General features: G+C 41.0%; 2 protein-coding genes across 5 annotated transcripts in view; both read left to right on the top strand.

Annotated features, from left to right (window-relative positions):
* The window catches only part of Lpcat2 (lysophosphatidylcholine acyltransferase 2), a 54,104-nt gene extending 33,175 nt beyond the window's left edge, over positions 1-20,929 (top strand). For 3 of the 4 annotated variants that reach the window (XM_015488728.2, XM_048792173.1, XM_048792172.1), the window contains 3 exons: positions 11,431-11,529; positions 15,936-16,071; positions 19,011-20,929. In XM_015488728.2, coding sequence (XP_015344214.1) covers positions 11,431-11,529; positions 15,936-16,071; positions 19,011-19,195 — 420 coding nt within the window. In that variant the 3' untranslated portion in view covers positions 19,196-20,929. Of the gene's footprint in view, positions 1-11,430; positions 11,530-15,935; positions 16,072-16,400; positions 17,037-19,010 lie in introns of those variants that run through there. The other variant, XM_048792171.1, reaches the window with a different exon arrangement.
* On the top strand, positions 1,163-8,620 carry Capns2 (calpain small subunit 2). The gene has a single exon (XM_048792174.1). The coding sequence runs from the start codon at positions 4,095-4,097 to the stop codon at positions 4,845-4,847; it is 753 nt and encodes a 250-aa protein (XP_048648131.1). The 5' UTR covers positions 1,163-4,094; the 3' UTR covers positions 4,848-8,620.
* Positions 20,930-22,225: the final 1,296 nt, after the last annotated feature.

The following is a 22,225-nucleotide window of genomic DNA, read 5'->3' as shown; positions in this document are numbered from 1 at the left end:
TAAACAAGTGCTGTGAACAACTGTATGCTACCAAATTGGATAACTTAGATGAGACTGACAAATTCCTAGAAATACACAATCTAGTAAGGCCGAATCCTGAAGGAAAAAAAAAATCTGAAAAGACCTGTAAAACTAGAAAGGATACTGAATCAGTAGTCAAAAACTTCCCCCAAAAGAAAAGCTAGGGGCCAGATCCTTTCACGCATTCTATGAGGCCAGCATTACCCTGATAACATAGTCTAGAAAGATACTACAAGAAAAGAAAACTATAGACCAGTGTTCCATATGACTATTGATATAAAAATCCTCAACAAAATACTGGCAGACAGAATCAGTAACCTATTAAAAGAATTGTACGCCATGATTAAGTAGGATTTACTCTTAGAATGCAAGAATGGTTCAGTATGTAAAGATCAACCCATGTAATACGTAACATTATGAGAAGGAAGTGGGGAAAATCACATTGTTACGTTATCTTCTCACTGATGCAGAAAACGCATTTGACAGGATCCCATACCTTTCAGTATAAAAACACTCAACACACTAGGAATAGAAAAAAATGTTCCTCAACATAATAAATGCCATTTATGAAAAGCCCACAGACAATGTCAGACTCAGCGGAGAAAGATCAAAAGTATTTCCTCTGAGACAAGGAACAAGACTACTATATCCACTTTCTCCTTTTCTATTTAACATAGTGTAGAAATAATAGCCAGCACAATTAGACAAGGAAAAGGAATAAAAGCCATGTGAATTAGAAAGGAGGAAGCAAAATTATCCATGTTCACAGGTGGCATGATTGTATTTGTAGAAGCCTTATAGATTCCACACAAAAGTTAGAGCTGAGAAATGAATTTAGCAAAGTTGCAGGATATAAAATCACTACATAAAAGCAGTTGCATTTCTATACACTAACAATGAACAATATGAGAAGGAAATTAAGAAAACAATTTCATTATTGTAACATCAAAAAGAATAAAATATTTAGGAATAAACCTAAGAAGTTAAAAGACCTGTATACTGAAAGCTACAAAGCATTGCTAAAAGAAATTAAAGACAAATAAATAGGAAGACGTTTCATGTTCATGAATTAGAAGACTTAATATTTTAAGATGCCAGTATTACCCAAACAAAATTCCAGCAATGATTTTTTTTTACAGAAATAGAAAAACCACAGTCCTGGTGTCTGAGTGATTCCCAGGGCCCAGCAAAGGGACCAATTTCCAGAGCCCTGAAGACCAGGGGTAACACACTAAAATAGGGACTCCTTTTCCACTCCACCTTCATTGGCCCAGCAGCTGCCAAGAACAAAGGCAGTATCTCCTGGTACCTGGAAAACAAATGCAGTATCACCTCACAGATGGATTGTTTCTCTGATGTTCCCATGAGTGTATTGGGGGAGAAGCTTCAAGGACAAGTGGAGGAGCAGCACTGTCCTTCTGTGAGACTGAAGAGGTTCCACCGAAGAATCTGGACGTCATAAAGAAAACAGTGGTTCAGGCAGGAAACTGGAGAAACAGGAGAAGAAGCGCTTCAAGAAAAATAAATAGAAAAACCAATTATAAAATATGTATTACAGCTCAAGTTATCTAGAAATAACCAAAACAATCTTGAAAAGAAGAACAAGGTTGGAGGTCTCAGATTTCCTGGTATCAAAACTATATCACTACAAATCTATAGTAATCAAAATAGTCCAAGCATAAGGAGAGACACATAAACCAATAACATAGAATAGAGATCCCAGAAATAAACCCTTGTATATATGATAGAGTGATTTTCAACAAGGGTACAAAAACTGTTCAATGCGGAAAGGACAGTCTTCAACAAATGGAGCTTCAACAACTGTATTCATGTGCAAAATAATGAAGTTACGTTATACCAAGTTATGGTTTAGATATGAGGCATCCCCAAAAAACTCATGTGTGAGAAAATGCAAGAAAGTTTAGAGGTGAAATGATTGGGTTGTGAGAGCCTTAATCTGATCAGTATATTAATCCAATGATAGTAATTAGTGGTCAGTAATGCAGGCAGGTGGGGCGTGGTTGGAGAAGTCTATCACTGGGGAAGTGCCCTTAGGGCTTTATCTTGTCCCTGATGAGCAGAGCTCTCCCTCTGCTTCCTGGTTGCCATGTCTAGAATTGCTCTTCTCCTCCATGCCCTCTACCTGATGTTTTGCTTCACCTGGGACCCAGAGCAATGGAGTCAGCTATTTAAGGACTGAGACCTCAGAAACTGTGAGCCAAAGTCAACTTTTCCTCCTCTACATTGTTTTTGTGAGGTCTTTTGGTCACAGCAGCAACAACAACAACAAAAAACAAACTGACTAAAACACACTGTTAAACAGATTAACCCAAAATAAATCAAAAGAACTGACACCATAAATCTCTTAGATGAAAACACATGGTAAAAGTTTCATGACCCTGGATTTCTCAATGATTTTTGGATATATTACCAACAACAGCACAGACAACAAAAGGCCACATCAAAATTTAAAACTTTTATGCATCTAAGAACAACAGAGCAGAAAGGTAACCCACAGAATGGGAGAAAATATTTATAAATCATATATTTGATCAGAAATCAGTACCCACAATATTAAAGAATTTTTACAATTCAACAATAATAATAATTTAAAGAAAAAATTTAAAAATGTTCGAAGGATTTGAATAGACATTTCTCCAAAGAAGATTAAACGAATGTCCAGTAAGCAGGAGAAAAAATGTTCAACATCAAGCTTCTGGGGGGAGATAGAATGTTGCAGCCAACGTGGGAAGTAGTATGGGAGTTCCCCAGAATGATAAAAATAGAATTATCATATCCTCTAGCAACTCCACTTCTAGGCACATACCCAAAAGAATTGACATTGGGTACTTAAACAGGTGTTTGTACACCCATGTTCTTAGTTGCATTCTTCACCATAGCCAAAAGAGGGAAGCAGCCCACGTGTCCACCAGCAGATGAATGGAAAGACAGAGCTTGGCATGTTTACACAATGGGATATCATTCATCCCCAGGAAGGAATGACATCCTGAGACATACTACAACATGGGTGAACATCAGAGACATTAAGTGGAGTAAACCTGTCACAAAGAGGACACAAATGCTACATACTTCCACTTTTATAAGCCATACAGAGTAGTCAAATTCATAGAGACAGGAGGTAGAATTAGGATGAGAGGAGGAGTGAATTGAAGATGAAAAGTATATACTATATTATTTCATTAAGATGCAAAAATTAATTTATGGTGCTAGATGTCAGGATATCAGTTACCTTGGCAGAGGTGAATAAGAAGAAAGAAGTTTTGAAGAAAGAAGCTTTTTCTGGGGTGCTGGTGAGGTTCGTTTCTGGATCTGGGTGCTGGGACACAGATATGTACCATCAATGGAACTCTTTGAGCCGTACAGTTACAGTTTGTATGTTTTTCTGTATAAATGATATACTTTTTAAAAATCCCAAAATATAATCATGGACCCCGCCCAAGCAGGGCTCCAGAATCAGAATGTCTGAGGGTGGGACCTGGGCACCTGGCATTTTAAAAACCCTCTTCCAGGTTTTTCTTAAGAACGTTGGACTTTGAAGATCTCTGCTCTAGACAGGGTATTGGTAAGTATCTTTCCGATGCTCAATAATTCTTTGACACTCCCCTTATAAGAAATATCCCTTAGGAAAAGAAATTGACGATTTCTTTGAATCATTTACCTTCTCCTCCTGGGAAAATGCATACCGCCTTTCAGGTGCTGAGAAAAAGAACTAAGAAAGCAATGGCAGGTAGAAATGTATAGTTTTACATTTTCTATGTAAAATATTCTCATGTGTGGCGATAGAATAATGTATCAATATTTATCTGGAAGAATCAAAAACAATTTATTGAGGCCCTCTAAAAGTATGGCAGGTGCTAGGACCTGGTGGCATCAGGCAACTTCAGGTGGAGATGAGACTTCCCTTGGGGAGGCGTGGTGCTGTGGAGCAGGTCTGAAAAGCCAGTTCTCCCACACCTGAGCTACCTGCGCTCCACCCCCGCTCTCCCTATGCTGTCTCCCAGGTATAGGAGATAAAAGCTGCTGAAATTTTTACACTTTTGCTTGTTGAAAGAATGTTTCTTGCAAAGGCCTTGTTGGAAGGGGCCGATCGAGGTCTTGGAGAAGCTCTTGGAGGTCTCATGGGAGGAGGTGTCCAGAGAAGAGGAGGAGGAGGAGGAGGAAGCATTGGCGGGATCGTGGGGGGCATTGTGAACCTGATCAGCGAGGCTGCTGCCGCTCAGTATACCCCGGAGCCGCCGCCGCCCACCCAGCAGCACTTCACCACCGTGGAAGCCTCGGAGAGCGAGGAGGTGAGGCGTTTTCGGCACCAGTTTGCGCAGCTGGCTGGACCCGACATGGAGGTGGGTGCCACTGACCTGATGAACATTCTCAACAAAGTCCTTGCGAAGCACAAGTATCTGAAGACCGCCAGATTTAACCTGGACACGTGCCGCAGCATCGTATCGGTCATGGACAGCGACACCACGGGGAAGCTGGGCTTCGAGGAGTTCAAGTATCTGTGGAACAACATCAAGAGGTGGCAGTGCGTCTACCTGCAGTACGTCAGGGACGGTTCCGGGTCTCTGGGGATGTCCCAGCTGCGGGAAGCTCTGCAGGCAGCAGGCTTCCAGCTGAATGAACAGCTTTACCAAATGATCGTCCGCCGGTACGTCGACGAGGACGGGGGCATGGACTTCAACGACTTCATCAGCTGCCTGGTCCGCCTGGACGCCATGTTCCGTGCCTTCAAGTCCCTGGACAGAGATGCAGATGGCCTGATTCAGGTGTCCATCCAAGAATGGCTGCAGCTGACCATGTATTCCTGAAGTGGGCAGAGAAGCCAGGAGGCTCCCTGAAGGACAGGACTGCTGAAGGTCCTGCCACTCTGTCCACGCTTGCTGTGACCCAGCCCAACAGCTGTCACTTCCGGACGAGCCCTCTTAGGAGCCCTGCACATTTCTGATAACGGGCTACCCTTAGCTCCTTAATTAAAATAGATTTTTTTTTTTTTTTTTTTTTTTTTTTTTTGAAAACTGCTCAGTGGTTTGTATATCAGCCCGGGAGATAGCAGGTGTACGTAGATGTATGTATGTAGTGGGGAGGTAGTCGGGGGAGTTCTAGTGGAGTAGAATTTAAGGCGTGGTTGCTTATTGGGCGAATGAATTCCAACCATTTGGAACTTTGTCCTTGTTGTGACTGTTGTTAATAATGAAATTCTTTTTAATCCTGAAGTAAATTAACAGAGCACTCCAGAGGTATATTTTCTTTTAAAAATGGAAGGAGAGAAGTTTAAAATCTGTTTTTCTCATTCACATCTGGTCTTTTCATTATGTACAAAAATAAAAGGTACTTTCCAGGAACCCTATTTAATTGTATAGAAACAGGTTCAGAAGTGTGAAATTAAGGGATTTTATGTAAAGGTAGATTTTTTTTAAATAATGCTAAAATTCTAGAATTCTTTAGTTCTTTTTTCTAGTAAAAGAAACAGAAATTTAGGGTTATTTTAATATATTTGTGTTTTTTTTTAAAGTCGTGGGCATTGAGGAATAAAAGGATATGCCCATAGTTCAAAAATGTCTTCAGTTGCCTTAATGAATCAAAATGATCACTCTTAAATGTATATCATGCAAAGTTAGGCGTGCCTGGTTGATCTTACACAGTGCTTGTCATGTCTTGCCTTACCTTAGAGCAAGGAAAATTCTTTTGCTTATCTTAAAACTGTAGGCAGGGGGAAAAAACTAACAAAGAAAACAAATAGTAATTAGCTAAATGGAATATGAAGCAATATAGAGAACAAATGTTGCTGTGGTTCTCAGCCCTGACTGAAGTTTAGATTCACCAAGAGAGGTCTTTAGGAATACTAATGCCTGAGCCCAGCTCCAAATACCTTAAAGTAGTCTCTTTAGAGGTAGGGCGTGCAGATGGATATTCTGAAAGCTCCCCTGGGGATTCTGAGGAGCAGCCAAGATTGACAGCCCTAACTGCTACTTGTAGTACTCTGTCTCCTTGAAATAGTTTTCAAATCTGTCTCAGCCAAAACAGGCCAAACAGAAAAGTCAGTGTTCCCTACGTCCAGGAGAAGGAAGATAGGATGCTGAGAAACTGCCACCCAGGAGGTGAGATAGTTGTGCCTTTCTTGAGCATGACCCTTAGTTTGGTTTTATAACTTTGATACAGGCTGTTAGAGTGGAGAATGCAGAATCCAGGATCCCCTGGTGAGTCTGCTCAGCAAGACAGGCTGCATTTGCAAGTGCTCAGCTCCCCTGGCTGCTGTTGAATGGGTTCCCATCCCTTCTGCTGCTCTGTTTTTTAATGCATTCCCTCTATCCCAGGCTTCTTCGCAGGGTCCTCCTGAGTCGGAAGATAAATTATTCTTTCCTCCTTTGACTCATTCAGAAGAAAGTTGTAACTGTTGCAATGATGTAACTGGCCTATTAGAAATCCCCAGAGAAACTGAGAGAGATTGGCATTGGGCCTGGGTGCTCCCCATCATCACCATCATTTAATATTTATGAAACACCACACACATGTAATTTTGAGCTGAGCCAAGCACAGAGAGCACGTCCACTTTCCTCAAGGGACTTATAACTCAACTTGGTCTGGTAAGCTACTTAGACCAGGTGTGGTTATATAAGCATGAGGTTTTGGAGTTTTTCATTGCCAGCAACCACACATTAATATTCAAGAAGAAGCCAGGAATATGTCAGGTCTGGAGCAGCCAGGAATGGAAAAGGTTGCCAAGATGTCTTCTAAGGACTCAAATATTTCAAGTTTTTAATTGAATTTTCCCACATGATGATTGTGGGAAGGACAATGTGTAGTTAAATTTTTGCTTCAAACATCATTGTAACTGCTTTATTAAAAGGTAAGACAATCATCTCACATTAGTGGTGGTGTTATTTCCCCTCTTCCTCATGTTGAGGGATTGCCTATGATTCTCCAGCATGCAGATGAGAAAGCATCCTGAAGTAACCCCAGTGTATCTTCTGTTCTTTCTAAGTTTGGGTTAAATTTGTATAAATTTGTATGTAGTCACCAGCATGGTTACTAAAAATTTCAGTCCAAACCTAAGTGATTGAATTTCTTAGTTTTCATTTAATCTTTTATGTTTTGGAGGAATATTTTCAATGTTAGAAGAAGTATTAATTGACAGTGTTTTAAAATTTTGTCCATTTCTAAATGGAAGACTACTATAGCCTAAGACGCAGGTCTTTGGTGTATCTATTCCATTATTTTAAAATTTATAATATTAATCAATGTAGTAAATTGAAACTAGTGATAAAATATGTGAAGTTGTACCATTTATACTTTCAATTTCAAAATATCCCATGTGATTTTGAAAACAATAACTTCGTCTTGATGTAATCCACTAAATTCTTCAACCCGATAAAGCAGGGAAAGGATCAGGGAGCTTTGTGGTTAAGAGCCGCAAACTTTCAAAAACATTTAAATTTCCTACGTCATCCTCAAGGTCACTTCTTAAATATTTTTGAGGAGCACTGCATGTGTTTTGGAAAGCTGACTAACAAAGCAATCTCAGTCAGAAATCTTATCAGCATTGCACAAATACCCAGAATGGGGATGTAAAAAATATTTGTGGAAGCAACTGCAGGGTACTGATGTTAATGTGTATTGATCTTGAAGAACTTCCAGAATTACTTTTGTAAAGTGTTTGCTTTAAATGCTAAGTAAATTAAAAATATTTAATTCCAAGAAAATTGGCGACACACTTATCTGTGTGGTAGAAACAGACTCAATCCCAGTAAACAGACTTCTCTTCTCTGATTCTTTGGATAACTGAGAATTTACTGTATTTTAATGATACCATTTCTTTGAATTGTAGTTTACCTTCAACAACTTGAAGACTTTTGTTGGCTGCTGGCTAGTAAAATCTGTTTTATATAAACATTTAAACTTACTTTGAGAACATTGATTATCTCTATATGCAGACACAATTTTATATCAATTATAAAAACACAATAAAAAGAAAATAGTCCCTATTCTTTGGAGTTTTTCATTGCCAAATGTATACCAAACATAGCCTTAAATATTGCTAGACTTAAAAAGTTATAAAGATTATCTTATCCCATATGAATAAAAATGTTGAATAAATCCAACTGTGAAATAACCTTAGAGAATTGAAACTTGAGAATCGGGCCATTTACTCCTTGAATGGGCGGTAAATGAACAAGCAGCCTAGAACCTTCCTCTGGCCCTGGAAGCTAAGCAGATGGAAGCAGCTGGGTGGTGAGGGGCTCACAGTGACACACGGGCATTTCTGATTTTCTGACCTTGTTGACCTGAAGGGGATGAGGCCCACATCCCGGAGCTTTGTCACACATCTTTTTGCAATGACTCAAAGTAACTCCTTGGTTCCAACTCTGCATTGTACCTGAGCGACAGGTTGGGACAAATTATAGATAGGTTAGGGACTGCCACCAAATAGCTGGTCTCTTTCTTTGAAATATGGCCCTGAAAAGATTTTCAAGTCTAGATGTTTTTATTAAGTTTATAATTCTTCCAAGGGAACTTGGTAAGTATTTAAAAGACAGAGCCATAGATTTGTGAATTAATTTGTGTCATGAAACTGATTCATAAGTACAAAAATCGGTGTATGTTGCTATTAACTTTTTATCTGTTTTTAAATATATTTTATCAAGTCACTTGCTTTATTTTGAATGACTGGCATTCAGACTACCTAAATTATAGTTGCAGTTAGAGCAATAGTGAGTTTTGTAACCTGAAGAGAAATATATATCTCAGGGCTTTTTTTATTAGTAAAAATGAAGAAATTGGATGATTTGTAAGATTCCTTCCAGTTCCAAATTTTATTATGAATTTAGAACCTTTGCAATGTCTTATTTTATTAATATAGTAAGATAATCCCTTAGAATAATTTACATGCTGTTTTTTTCCCCCTGAACATTACTAGAAAGAAAACTTCCATAGACTTTTTAATGTGACTAAGTCAAGGGTCTACCTTAATATAATTTTGTCAGTCAAAACTACTCATAAATAAGAGACTGTTAGTGAAAATTAAGGGTCTAGAATTTTACCTTGTTCTGTGACTCATGGTAATAGCAAGGACCTATTATTGTTCCCCTTCTCCCTCACAGAGTGAGTTCCTATTCTTGACCTCTGTTTTGCATAAGGTTTGGGAGTGTGGGTAAAATTTGGATATCTCACAATAGAGGTACAAAGTAAATTCAAAGGAGTATTTCCAATCCTGCAGGCAATCTATTATTGTAATTTAAGCGTTTGTACATCATTTTTAGATCTATTCTTCAGAACCTCTATGTAAGACTTCTGTTTTGATTAGTGGGAAAAGCCACCGAAAGCTTTCCGTGTCGAGCTATACAGCTATGACTTGGTCAGCCCCTCAATCTCTAAGACTCCTTAAAACAGCCCTCCATGGTGCACAGAAAAAATTGAAGGGTGGTGGCCCTAGAAGGAAATTATGTTCCCTAGAACTGCCTCCTGAAACTTCTCAGGGGATGTAATGTTAGTATTGATTGGTGGCTGCCAGGGGGCACCATGTGTCAATAAGACGACCCACTTAAAATGGATGCATTTTACTGAATGTAAAAGATACCTCAATAAACTTGATTAAAGAAAAGAAAAAAAAAGACAGCTCCCTACTTGTCTACCTTCCAGACAAATATGGCAGTCACATGACCCGAGTTTCCATCTTGGGAATAAACCCTGTTACTTTAGGGAAATCTTGAAACCTCTGTTTCTATCTTCTCTAGTAGGAACGTGAAATTAAATTATCATTCCTTTTTGTTTCCACCCTGCAGTAAGATAAAGCAATATGGTGAAAGCAATTGTTGACATTTTGAGCCTTAGTTATTTTGAGAAGCTTATGAAAGCTACCAGATTTTTCCCTTAGAAGAATGTACACACAGGGCTGTGGCTGGGGCTGGGGCTCAGTGGTAGTGCACTCACCTAGCATGCAAGAGGTGCTGGGTTCAATCCTCAGCACCACATAAAAATAAAATAAAGGCATTGTGTCCACCTACAACTAAAAAAATACATATTTAAAAAACATGTGCATACACCTTTTCAGATGCTCCACAGCTTCCTCCTTTCCCAAGTTCATTCATGAAACCCGGAAGAAGAATGCTTGCCATACTGTTTTAAAGTGAAGTTCTGATCTCAGAGTGGTAGGTAAGGACAGATGAGAAAAAAGTATATATTTTTTTAATTTTAGCAACTGTCTGTGTGCTAGGCAAGGGAAATACACTGCCACACAAAGAACACAGTCCTTGCCATTAAGGAGCTCTTGACTGAAGTGCTGCAGATACTTAGTCACAGTCCAACATCACCTTCTTGTCATTGCCAAACATCATTTATTAATCTACCAAATGAAGTATGGCTCTAGCCCTGTTGTTACTGGCTCACAGTGTTTCTGAGAATTTATTACTTAAAGGTTTTGCTGCCAAAATGATTCTAATACCTGGAAACATAATCACTGCACTTGTTGACGGGTTCTTTCTCTCTCCCCTCTTCTCGCTCCCTCTCTCCAGGTTTCTCTCTTACTCTCATTTTCCCTTTCTCGTAGTCCTCTTCCTTCTCCAGTCTCTCTCCTCCCTCAGTTTCTGCCTCATCCCTCTTTGCTTTGTCTTTGTCTTGAGCTTTCTCTTCTGTCCTCACCCTCTCCGAGTTCCTGTCCAGGTGAAAGTGTAAGGAAGACTGTGTGTTCACACAGCCTGGAATAGAATGAGCAACTCTTTTATGTTGCTATCATGAACTGCCCTCCGGGGTGTATCATTACTAGTTACAGCTCATTTTTATTGGCTTGGAAACACAGGATCTTCTGGGACCTGATTCTCCCAAGGGGCTATTGAACCGTTTCTTCCAGTTTGCCCAAGTTTGTTCCAATTGCTGATGGTTTACTGCAAATTAAAGCAGAAGGAGAGGAAGAATATAGCCTCTACTCATGCCTCGTTTACCTTTTCCTTCCCTTCCCATTTTCTCAATGTGGCAGATTGCTCAGTAACCCATAACACCCTTTGGTGACTCTTTGGTGCTGGCCATTCTGAAAGGAGCACCTGTAATGGTGAAATTAATGCTTTGGTCGCACTAAGTGTGTCAGTCCTAGACCTTGCCTCCACAGGGGATCTCGTCAAGGTGAGACTGAGCTGGGAACCCACACTGGATGCTGGAGGGCCACAGTAAATGGCCTCATTAATAAAATACTTATAATTATTGATAAACAGGAAATGCAATTTTCTTCTGAATTGGGAATGACGGGACCATGTGCTTGCCATTCCACCCAAGTGAGCACTTTCCTCCAGACAGGCTCAGGGCACCATGATGATGTGTGGCATATTTCAATTTCACTGTGTGACGTGATTAGCAGTAATTCAACAGTGACCTGCCTAATCGATTTCCTCTGTCCTTTCACAGAACCATGATGGCACCATCGACTTCAGAGAGTACGTGATTGGCCTGGCCGTCTTGTGTCACCCGGCCAACACAGAGGAGATCATCCAGGTGGCATTTAAGGTACTGTCAACCCCACTGATAGCACCTTGGTCAACAAGTGTTGACGCTAAGTGTATTATCTGAAAATCAGTGAATCTGTCCTGTGAGTTTATAGATCTACTGTGACATCTACAGGAGAATAATGTGATTAAGTCAGTTGCTTCTGAGAATAAAGAAAACACAAGTATTCATTCATTTAAGCAAAAATGGAAGCAGCTAGGAAACAACATCTAGGTGGAAGAATGGGTGATTTAACAAATTAACTTTAAAGATTATTTCTTTTCAGCCTTTCCATTTTGAAGCCATCAAGTGAGGCTTATAAATACCATTTGTCACTAGTCATTCTGATTCACTATCTGGAAAATTCCGACCTGCCCTTATTTTCTCATTCTGTATGTTAGAAATATGTTAAGTGGCATCTGAGATGGACTTCACGTTGCTGTCGAGATGTCAGGTGGACACCCTCCTGAATCTCCACGTTCCCACCTTCCTGTGTTAGCACATTATTTTCATGGAGGCAAGGGATCTAACTGGGAGCAAATGAGTAAAATCCGTGTCCCTGGCCCCCAGAAGAACTTGATGAAAGTATGAATTGTCGGGACCCAGACTTCATCTTCCACTCAGGAGTAGAAATGGAGAGGTGTGTTTTGTTGTGAGAGTGAAGGTGCTTCATCTGTTTGTATTTGCACATGATGTTTCCTGCAGGTCCCAATCTCGTGTGATCCCCTTGTAGGTGAAGGGACAGTCTCCGTCATGGACACTTGCGCATGCTCTTTGCTTTTTGCTATGGACCTTCTCTGACCATTTTCTGCTCTGCTCTTTCTGTCTCTGAGAAGGCTGTCCCACGGTGACTCCTGGCAGGGCTCTGCCACCCAGAGCTCTTTCTCATGTCTTGGAGGCCCCCAGGGGAAACCTCAGGAATTTCATGTGCTTCATCATTGATAACAGCTTCCCTGAGCTTACTGTTTATCCTGTGCTGGTTTCAACTCAGTTAACTGCGAGGCCTATAACCAACCTAAGTGGTTGATTCTTAGCAGATGGTCATAAGGCAAGGGCCAGAACTTCAGAAAAAGTTGAAAACCTTCAGCTTTTACAGACTTATGCATCATCAAACCCTAAAATTACACACATAACTAACTTATTCCAATCCAGATAGTTCTGTTTCTGTTATGGGATTGTATGTGTAATTATAAGTCTAGCTGGGCAGAGAGTCACCTTTGGTTTACCAATGAAAGACCTGATAGAAAATTTGACCCTTAAGTACAGTAATTACTGTTTTTAAAGAAGTCGTGAGAATTTTGTCTAGCCTAGACTTTGGTTTGGAGGTGGGGGAGGGAAGAAAGGAAGACTCAGAGCTATAGTTAGCTCTTTTTTCCAGTAAGGAGGGGGTCATGCTTCACATTGTTGTTTTTTTTCTTTTTTTTTTTAACCTTCTTTAACCTTTGTTTTCAGGTGTGTTTGTTTGGGAGATGTTTTTACATACTCCTGTTTCTCGGTTAGCAGGATCCTTTTATGCACAAGACCCTTCCTTATCCTTTCCTGGGCTGCCTCTGCAGTAACTGCTGTCTTTTACCTTACTTCACCTTCACAGTGACCTTTAGAGATAAAATATTAGTGGAGTTTTTCGTGTGTGAGTGACAGAGAGACTGGCCGACACCACAGTGGCATTAGTTGTAGGGCCAGGGAGTGGACGAAGGGAGCTCAGAGCTGGGCACCAGTAACTATCCCTGCGGCGGGCCCTGGGGAACCCTCCCTTGGGCACCCCCATAGTTAAAGTGAACAAGCTGCAGCTCAGTTCATACTTCATCCTCCAGGGAGGGTCTGAATGGCCTTGGGCCACATATTTGGTGGGAGAGTCGGGAGGTTTGGATGCAGAGTCCTGCAGGGTTCTGTACAGTGGTAGGGGGTACCATTCCCCCAGAGGAAACCAGGGTGTCAGACTTTCCACCAGAGCACAGATCGCAGGTTTCCCATCAGTCTGGGAACTGGAGCAGGGAGACGCTGGAGCCATGGTGAGGGAGGGACCTGGGGTAGGTGTGGGAGAGGCAGAGGAGGTGAAGGGAGCCTGCGCAGAAGGGAGGGTCACCATGTGGCAGGGCCGGGGCTGTGGACAGAGGCTGTAGGGATTGCTCAGGAGTGGAAGGCCTTGAAGAAGCACCAGCGCTGATGAGGGGCGGTGCAGCCACTGCATCCCGCAGTTACCGTCCCAAGTCCAAGGTGCATAAGGACCGGGGCTCTTCAGGCGCTGATTCACTTCTCATTCTCCAACCATCTCCTGCCTGGTCAAGAGCTGAGTGGTGGGAAATGACCTAGAATCCAGTGCTTTCTGCTCTGGGGACAAGAAGTTATGCCCCCGCCCAATGTGTGTGAATGATTAAAACACTACTCGCTGTGAGCCTGTTGTTCTTTTATAATTTTCATACCATATTTTTTTTCTGATTTTCTCTGGTTTTGATCTTATTTTTAACCAGAAGTAGAGACCTCCACAGCAGGAACTCTAGACATTATCTGCCTGGATTTGAAGCCAGCTCTGCCACTTACAAGTTGTGTGACTTGAGCAAAGGTGCCTAAGTGTCTTGGGCTCCCACTCTCCCGTCTGTAAGCTGGGACTGACAGTGGCCCTCACAGAACGTGGACTGTGGCGGCCGGTTAAGAGCTAACACATGCACAGTGATCTGCAAACTTCCGGTCAGCACCTGTGAAGAGTCGTGCTGGCCCCATTGAAGTCTTAGGAGACCTTGGGACGTGAATTGCTTCTCGGTTGCCCCCTTTTGTTCCTGACCTTCAGCCTCTCCCGTTCGGCTGCCTTTTTCCCTCCACCCATGATACGTTCTTCAAACGTTCCTGAAGACAGCCTCCCTCTGTGCCTGGCTGCTACCTAGTTATCTCCACCCTTTACTGCTAATTTCTTAAAAGATGCGGTCATACCAGCTGCCTTTGCTCTTCTGTCCATCCCTTGATTCCCTGGACCACGTGGCTTCCAGTTCCCTGAAACTGTGGACTGAAGTCACCAAATCCGAGCAAACCTTTTTACCTCCTGCTTGATCTTTCTATGGCACTTTTCTCTGGTGGCCGTTACCACCATCAGAACCTCTTTCCCCAGCACGAAAACCTTCCCTTAGCGTCCAGGGTATGCACTCTTCTTCCTGGTCTCCTTCCAGTGCTTCTCCGTCTGTCTGTCTCTCTGCTCTTCACACACCTGGCCTGCCGCTGTCCCAGGGCTTTGCCTAACTGCATGTTCGCCACAGGTAAGCGCGGACACGCCCACGGCTTCAGTTCTCACCTGAATTCATAGCTCACGCCTCATCAGTCTCCTAAAGCAATATCTGAATCCCTCATTTACTCCTGGCTCCACTGGCTCAAATTTAACCTGCCCAGGTCCAGCTCTTGACCTCGCTCGCTCTTGCTCTTCTTCGTTCCCTCTCTGGGGTCACATAACCTGCTTTCACCCACTTGCCCGCCTAGAGCGCCTCAGCCATCTTTGGAGCCTTCCTCTCCGTCTGCACACCTCTTCCGCAGGTCCTGTCTCTTCTGCTTATCAGCTCTGCCCCTCCTGCCTTTCCTGCATATCTACCCCAAACTTAATTGGTTTTCTTGTCTGTAAGCCTCACTTGTTGAGAGCCACAGCCAATGGGCCCCAGCAAACTTCCAGCTGCCGGCTGATGATTGGCTCACAGCGCCCCAGCAACTTCTAGCTGATTGGCTCCTCTGCGGTGATGCTCATTGGGCTGTTTCCCCGCCCTTTCAGACTAGGGAGCTGCTCATTGGGGGACTTTTTTTTGGCTCCGCCCACACGACCCAGCCAATGGGCCTCAAGAGCAGGAGGAGTGGGGGAGGTAGAGGCCTGGGGAAGCCGGTGGTGGCAGTTGGGCTCTGAAGGTTTTTCCTGAGGAGCTGTTTTTTTTGGCGTGTGTGGTTCTAAAAATAAAGTTCGTTTCTTTTGACAAGTGGCTCCTGAATTGTGCCCAGCCAGACTGCGGCACTCACTCACCTCCTGCCACACCCCATTTCCAAGACTGCCTTCCGTTCACCTGCCCTCCATCGTCGTCTGCAGGGTTAGGTGACACATTTTGTATCTACCATGATCGCAACGATCTGCCTCTCAGGCCCTTGACTTGAGCCCCAGGCAGTCGCCTGCCATTCCTGATATCTTCTGGGATATCTCCTCATGTTCTGAGACTTGGCTTTAATATCAACTCCTCCAGAAGCCAACAGGATTCACATGTCCCCGTGCCTCTATTTTAATTCTGGTTCTTTCTACCACTAAACATAAGTGTCAGAGTAGCAGAGCCCAAACTTTCTTCATTCATATATCTTGCCTGGGCACCATGAATGTTTGAATTATTGGAGTTTATTTTCCAAGATCATTCCATACCACAAAGGCTTAAGGAGACAAAGTCTTATAGTTTATTTTATTTTTCCTCCAGCTCTTTGATATTGATGAGGATGGCTATATAACAAAGGAAGAGTTTTCTACCATTCTCCAGGCTTCCCTTGGGCTGCCCAGCCTCGATGTTTCGGGTCTCTTCAAGGAGATTGCCCAAGGAGACTCTGTTTCCTATGGTGAGTAGGCAGTAGGAGCTCCTCGTTTATACGGAGGGTATGACAGTGTTTCCTTTAACATATAGATTAATAGTAGCAATAACCGTGACCACGATGATGGTAGAGGTAGTGGTGTGACAGCAGAAGCAATACCTGATTACTGACCACTAGGCATCTTGTGATCATTCTCTATACATTAACTCAATTAATCTTCACAGCAAGCCTGTTTAATCAGTGTTCTTAATTACTTTTATTTGACTGAGGACAAAGAATATAAGTAAATTTTCTAAGATCATCGAGCCAAAGAACATCAGAGCCTGCACTATTGACTGTACCTTGGTGCCTCTTAGATCTGCTGCATGTGACAGCCATCAGCCTGGCATGACAACCCTGAACACGTTCATGAAACTGGTTGTAACTACATCCCCAGTAGAGGGTGTGGACCGAGGGACCAACAATGATAGGAGCCACACGGTCACAGTCACTGATGTTGACATGGCAGTTTATGTGAGCCTTTACATTCATGTCTCATGCCATCTCTTTTGCAGCCCCTGTGCGGGAGGGAAAATCATGGAGGAAGACCTGTGGTGGATGCCTATGCCTTCTCCTGGTGGCCCAGGTCCACACGGCCACGCAGGCCAGGGAGGGCTGAAGGACAGGGAGCTAGCTCCCCTGGCGTTTGCATTCCTGCCCCGGCTTTGATGTGGCCCTGAGAGTTGGGCTGGCTTATCTTCCCCAGTCTTCCCCGTCAGGCCGGAGGGGGCTCCTTAATTTCTCATTACCTCCCCTCCCTGTAGGATGTTCAGAGTTTCAGCTTGCTGACTCCCTGGATGGGAAAGAGCTCATACCGGCTTTTAACTACTGTCCTTTGGGCTGCCCCACATTTCTTTTTAGGTAACTAAGTGCCTAGGGCCCTTAACCTATTGAGGGCATTAAAAAACACGAAAGGATGAAATGGGGGGAGTACTTGTACCAGGGTGAAACTTCATAAACCCATGGATACTAATTCTGTGACCATTTTCCTTTCACAAGGAAAATTCTTTATTATTCTGAATTACCAAATTTTGAAAAACTATTCAGCATAAATATTTCAAAGAAAAATAATGCTACAAATGATTTGTCCTTTTAGGGAACTATGCTTTGTTTTATGAAGTTCAGTCATTTTTTTCTTTTCAGAATATACAGAATCTCTCTTTCCCCAATATTGTACAAGTTCAGTTTTTTTTAGGAATGTTTGAGGTACTTGATCATTTCATTTTAAAAATAGATGTTGACATGTGTCATGAATGTGATCCCTTAAACTCTTTTTGGTTTTCCATTAGTCAAAACCCAAATTCCGCTTAGCCAACTGGAAATGAGATCCTCTTTAAGGCCACTGATATCCCAACAGATGATCTTAATCTTTTGAACTTTAGTTCAAGTCTTAAATTGAAGTTCTTTCTGTAAATCCACTGTCAAGCTCGGGTACCCTGAAAGTCACTTAGTTCTCTTCTCCATCAGCAAAATAGACTCATGTCGAATAGGATAGAGAAACTTCAAACTCGAGGGCAACACTGTATTTTACAAAACCTTAGCTCACTAGAGTCTTAAGATTCAAATCCTGGTAGTTACCTTAGTAAGCCTTCTACACCTCTGTTTCAGCTCTTAAATCTAAAACACTTGATAAAAAAGAAAAAAAAAAGTCCACTCCTCAGAGGTCTTCTTCTATATGCCTTCCAAGCCATTGTCAATGATAAGCCAGGGCTCAGCTTTTCAAGACTGATCTTTCTATACCAGAGTTAAGTGCTAAAATAGCTTTCAAAGCCACTAATAATAGAAAATCCTGGGTAACAATTTGAAAAAAAAATTATTACTGAAAGAAATAATTTAAAAGTTATAAATATTTTTATTACTCAAAATACAGAAAATGAAATAAAACATAAGACAAAATGAAGTTTTATAAAGCAAACACCCATGTAATTACCATTCAGATCAAGAAATAGAGCTTTTCCAGAATCCCAGAACCCTGTGTGCCCCTTCCCAACCACAACCCCTTCCTCACTTGTAAAGGAGGGGCCTGTTGCCCGGACTTTAAAAGGGCGCAGTGGCACAGGAGGTCGAGGTAGGAGGATCAAGAGTTCAGAGCCAGCCTCAGCAACTTAGCAAGACCCTGTCTCTAAATACAACATAAAAAGAGCTGGGGATGTGGCTCAGTGGTTGAGTGCCCCTGGGTTCAATCCCCACTACTACAAAGAAGAAAAAGGAGGGGGGCATCTCTGAGCTGGGCACTGGGCACCCATAGTCTCTGCTCCTCAGAAGGCTGAGAGAGGAGAATGGCCTGAGCTGGGAGCTTGAGATCAGCCTGGGCAGCGTAGGGAGACAACAGACAGGAAGTCTCTGCCCTGCTTTACCATTGCACCACAGATGTGTGCTTCTTTAAATACTGTATTTTAGTCTTGTCTAAGTTTTTTGAACTTCATATAAATGGACTCTTTCAATATGTATTCTTTTGTATCTGGCTTTTTTCAATCAGCATTACCCTTTTAAGATTCACCCACATGTTTTTGTCACATGGCTGTTCATCATTGCTGTATAATATTTATTATGTTCCATGAACATAAAATTTATCAGTTTCTGCTATTGATAGACCTTTGAATTATTTCCATTTTTTTTTTACCTATTATGAATAATGTTGCTATGAATATTCTCCTACATGTCCCCAAGAACACTATTTGCACAGATTTCTCTGGGCGGTGTATCTAAGAATAGAATTAATGCATCACAGAGTACATGTATCTTCACGCTGAGTAGCTAATGGGAAACTGTCTTCCAAAGCGATGGATAAATTATGTTCCCCTGAGCCATGTGTGCGAGTGGAGTGACAGAGTTTTCCAACTGTATGATTAAAGTCCTTTGTTAATCTACATCCTATCGAAAGAAGGTTCACCCAATTGATTGGATTTTCTTTCCTCCTCTTCCAGAGGAATTCAAATGTTTTGCCTTAAGACATCCAGAATATGCTAAGATATTTACAACATACTTAGACCTCCAGACAAGCCATGTGTACTCACTGCCCAGTGAAGTCCACACAGCTGCCTCGGTTGCAAGTAATAAAGTCTGTCCTGAAGATCATGAAGATAGGACCTCGGACAAAAAAGATGACTGAAAGCAGTGCCCCATGAAGAATATTGAAAGTATAAAAGCATTTATTGATAGTATTTCCAATGTGCATGTGAGGAATGATATTTAAAATTGGGAAGCTTTTTTATAAAAATGATAAGATTTCTTACTAAAAATGCTTTTATTAACCAGCAGATATGAAGTGACATTCCTTCTCTTCTATGTTATATTATGCTTTACTGGTTTGTTTGCCAGTGATAAATACTGTATATTTTTATGGATTTTTCAATTTCATTAGCGTTACCAAATGAATACACTGGCCATCCTAGTTACTGGTCAGCAATAATCAACACTGGAAAGAGTTTTAAAAAATACAAACACTGTTTAATCCACTTTCCTCTAAAAACCAGTAATACTGTGTTTCTCTAATTCCTCCCCTTTCTTAAAATAAGAAAAGTCTGAGAAGCATGGCAAAATGTTGTATCTTTGCACTCCACAGATTCATTTTTTCATCTAAATTTCGTTTCTTGGATCATTGACTATGGGGAGGGAGGGCTCATTTTCTCTTTAACATTCATCTCTGTTGCAGATTTCTTTCAACCCACTTCTAAGGAAATCATATCTTTTTACGTGATCTACAGGGTTAGGACTTGTTTGAAAGCTGACTGCTGTGGCCAGAGGCTAGGTGGGAATCGCTGTGATTGAAGGGAACATTGATTGCCTAATGAGAAAATGAATTGTTTGTCACAGAGTTGAATTTAATTTGGATTGGATGGTTCAGAAGGTAGCACTTGTCTGATAAATAAATCAGATTGGTTCTATTTATGTGATAGTAGAATTAATATATTTTATCATCCAAGAGGGAGTTTTATTTGTCAAGTGTCTTCTCCAATTTTAGAGCTTATCTGAAATATCTACATGATAAGCAGGAAGCTTCCAAAGTGTCACTAAATGCCAGAGAATTGAAAAACCTACTTTATTAATGCAAAACCACAGTTTATGCCCCAGGCAGGAATCCAATGGTAACATTTCTCCTCCAGGTTAAGCAATAATTTCCCTGAAGTGCCATTTGTATTAGGTCTCATGTATGCATATTGCTAATATCACTTATGTTTGAGATTTTGAACAAAGAACCAATTTATTAAATTAATGTACATAAATAGTTTGTTCTTATTCTGAATTCAGCCTTCGACACCAAACTCTTTGTTTTGGCTATGTTTCAGAATGTATTAATGATTCACCCCCAAGCTATTTTTTAAAAGTCATTTTTGAAGCTGAGAAGTATCATGAGAATGTCAGAGATTATATTTGATCAAGTATCACGATTTTAAACTAGTTTTTACATAGTAAGCAGTTAGTTTTCTAAATTGATGGGTAAATATGTACTTGGGTAACTGAACGCCAGAAAATTTCATCTATAAGTAAATGTAATTATTTACTTCTTATATGTTGAAAGCATTTAGAAAAGGTGTTAAGGTGAGTGGAAACAATTGATTAGGTAAAGTAATTACTAAATAATTTTAATAGTGTCTGTCATATGTGATGAATGTATGTAATACTCAGGTACCATGATATTTTATGGAAAAAAAAACACCTAATTTTTATTAATCATTAAAGAATAGCATTATAAATTAAAGGCTTTCTTTCTGTAGGGCTTTTAAAAATGATCCTATCATTTTTCTGTTTTAAAATAATGGTTTATGCTCATTACTTCCACTTTTGAATGTAATGTTTCTATTTTATGATTCTGTTGCTGAATAAACCAACTTGCCACAGTAAACATTCTTGACTTCGCCATTTTGTCGCCATGTACTATGCTTCTTAATATCATGTGTGAGATGTGTTTGCACTTGGAGGAGTTGATGAGTCATTTTATTTGCATTTTAGCTTCATGAAATGTCAGACATGGTAAAAACTCATTACCCCCAAGAAGCAATCCTTATTATTCATACAGAACTTGGCTTTGCAGGGGTTGGATGTGGCCCAACACAGGCTGTGGTCAGCAGTCATCACAACTGGACAGGCCTCTCCTCGTGTCCCTCTTAACAGTGACTTCTTCCAGAAACACTTTTCTCCTCTTAAGATTTAAAGTGAAGATTTAAGTTTATTAAATCTGTTAAATGCTCTGTGGTTTTATATACTAATTTGGGGAGGGTATTTCACTGCATAATTGTCATAGATTTTATGCCAAATTTTTTGCAGAAAAGTAAGGCATGACCATTATGTGAAGTTTTTTTTTTTTTTTTAATTATGCTGGTATTACTTAAAAGCCATTTATTACTAAGCTGTCTTTGGTGCAAGGTTAGGATGTAAGGAATACTTGTGAATATACTTTAATGCCAGGATGACAATTATGCAGCGTGAAATGCCCTGTGCTTTCTTTGAAGAGAGAAATACTAGGCCCTAAAATCTATAAATCAGAAAAATTTCAGTCCAAACAGTTCTATTGAAAGATAATGACTTTGGAGACTTACAGACCAGGGTGCTTATATTATGCATGTTTAAACTTCCTCTGCTACTTTTGGCCTTTTGGAGACTGGAGACGGCATGTGCCAGTCCCTGGTGGTTCCTCTGAGGGAGGAGACTGCCTCCCTTTCAGAAGGCTCTGCTCTGCTCTCTGCATGAGGTTCCCAGACTCAGGAACCCTCCTCTTCAGACTCTTCAAATGCAAGGTGGTTAGTTGAAGGTAATTATTGGGATCGATGGGCTCTCTACTGCAAAGGTCCTTGGATATTTGTGTTTTGTACACCAATCAGCAAAGAAGATCAAAACATACTTAAGAAACATTCCCTAGGAAGCGAACTTGCTTACAATCTTGGGCTTTTTCTCTTTCCTATTTACTTGGATAAACTTTCTTATTTGTTTTTGTTGAATCATTACATCAGCATATTAATTGAATGCTCTGTTACTGCTTGATGGGATGAAGGCATTCCCAGAATTCTTGATACATATTCATTACACATATCACAAACTCCAGTAGAAAACTTGGAAGAATCCTGGTCCTTTTTATCCCATTTAATGTAAGTCTTGGGTCTAGGTAACCATTCTCTCCCAGCACAGTTCCCAAGTATCTGTG

This window comes from Marmota marmota, unplaced genomic scaffold (genome assembly GCF_001458135.2).
Source record: "Marmota marmota marmota unplaced genomic scaffold, marMar, whole genome shotgun sequence".
NCBI lineage: Eukaryota > Metazoa > Chordata > Mammalia > Rodentia > Sciuridae > Marmota > Marmota marmota.
The sequence above is the reverse complement of the archived record's forward strand: the minus strand, read 5'-3'. Positions and strand labels throughout refer to the sequence as shown.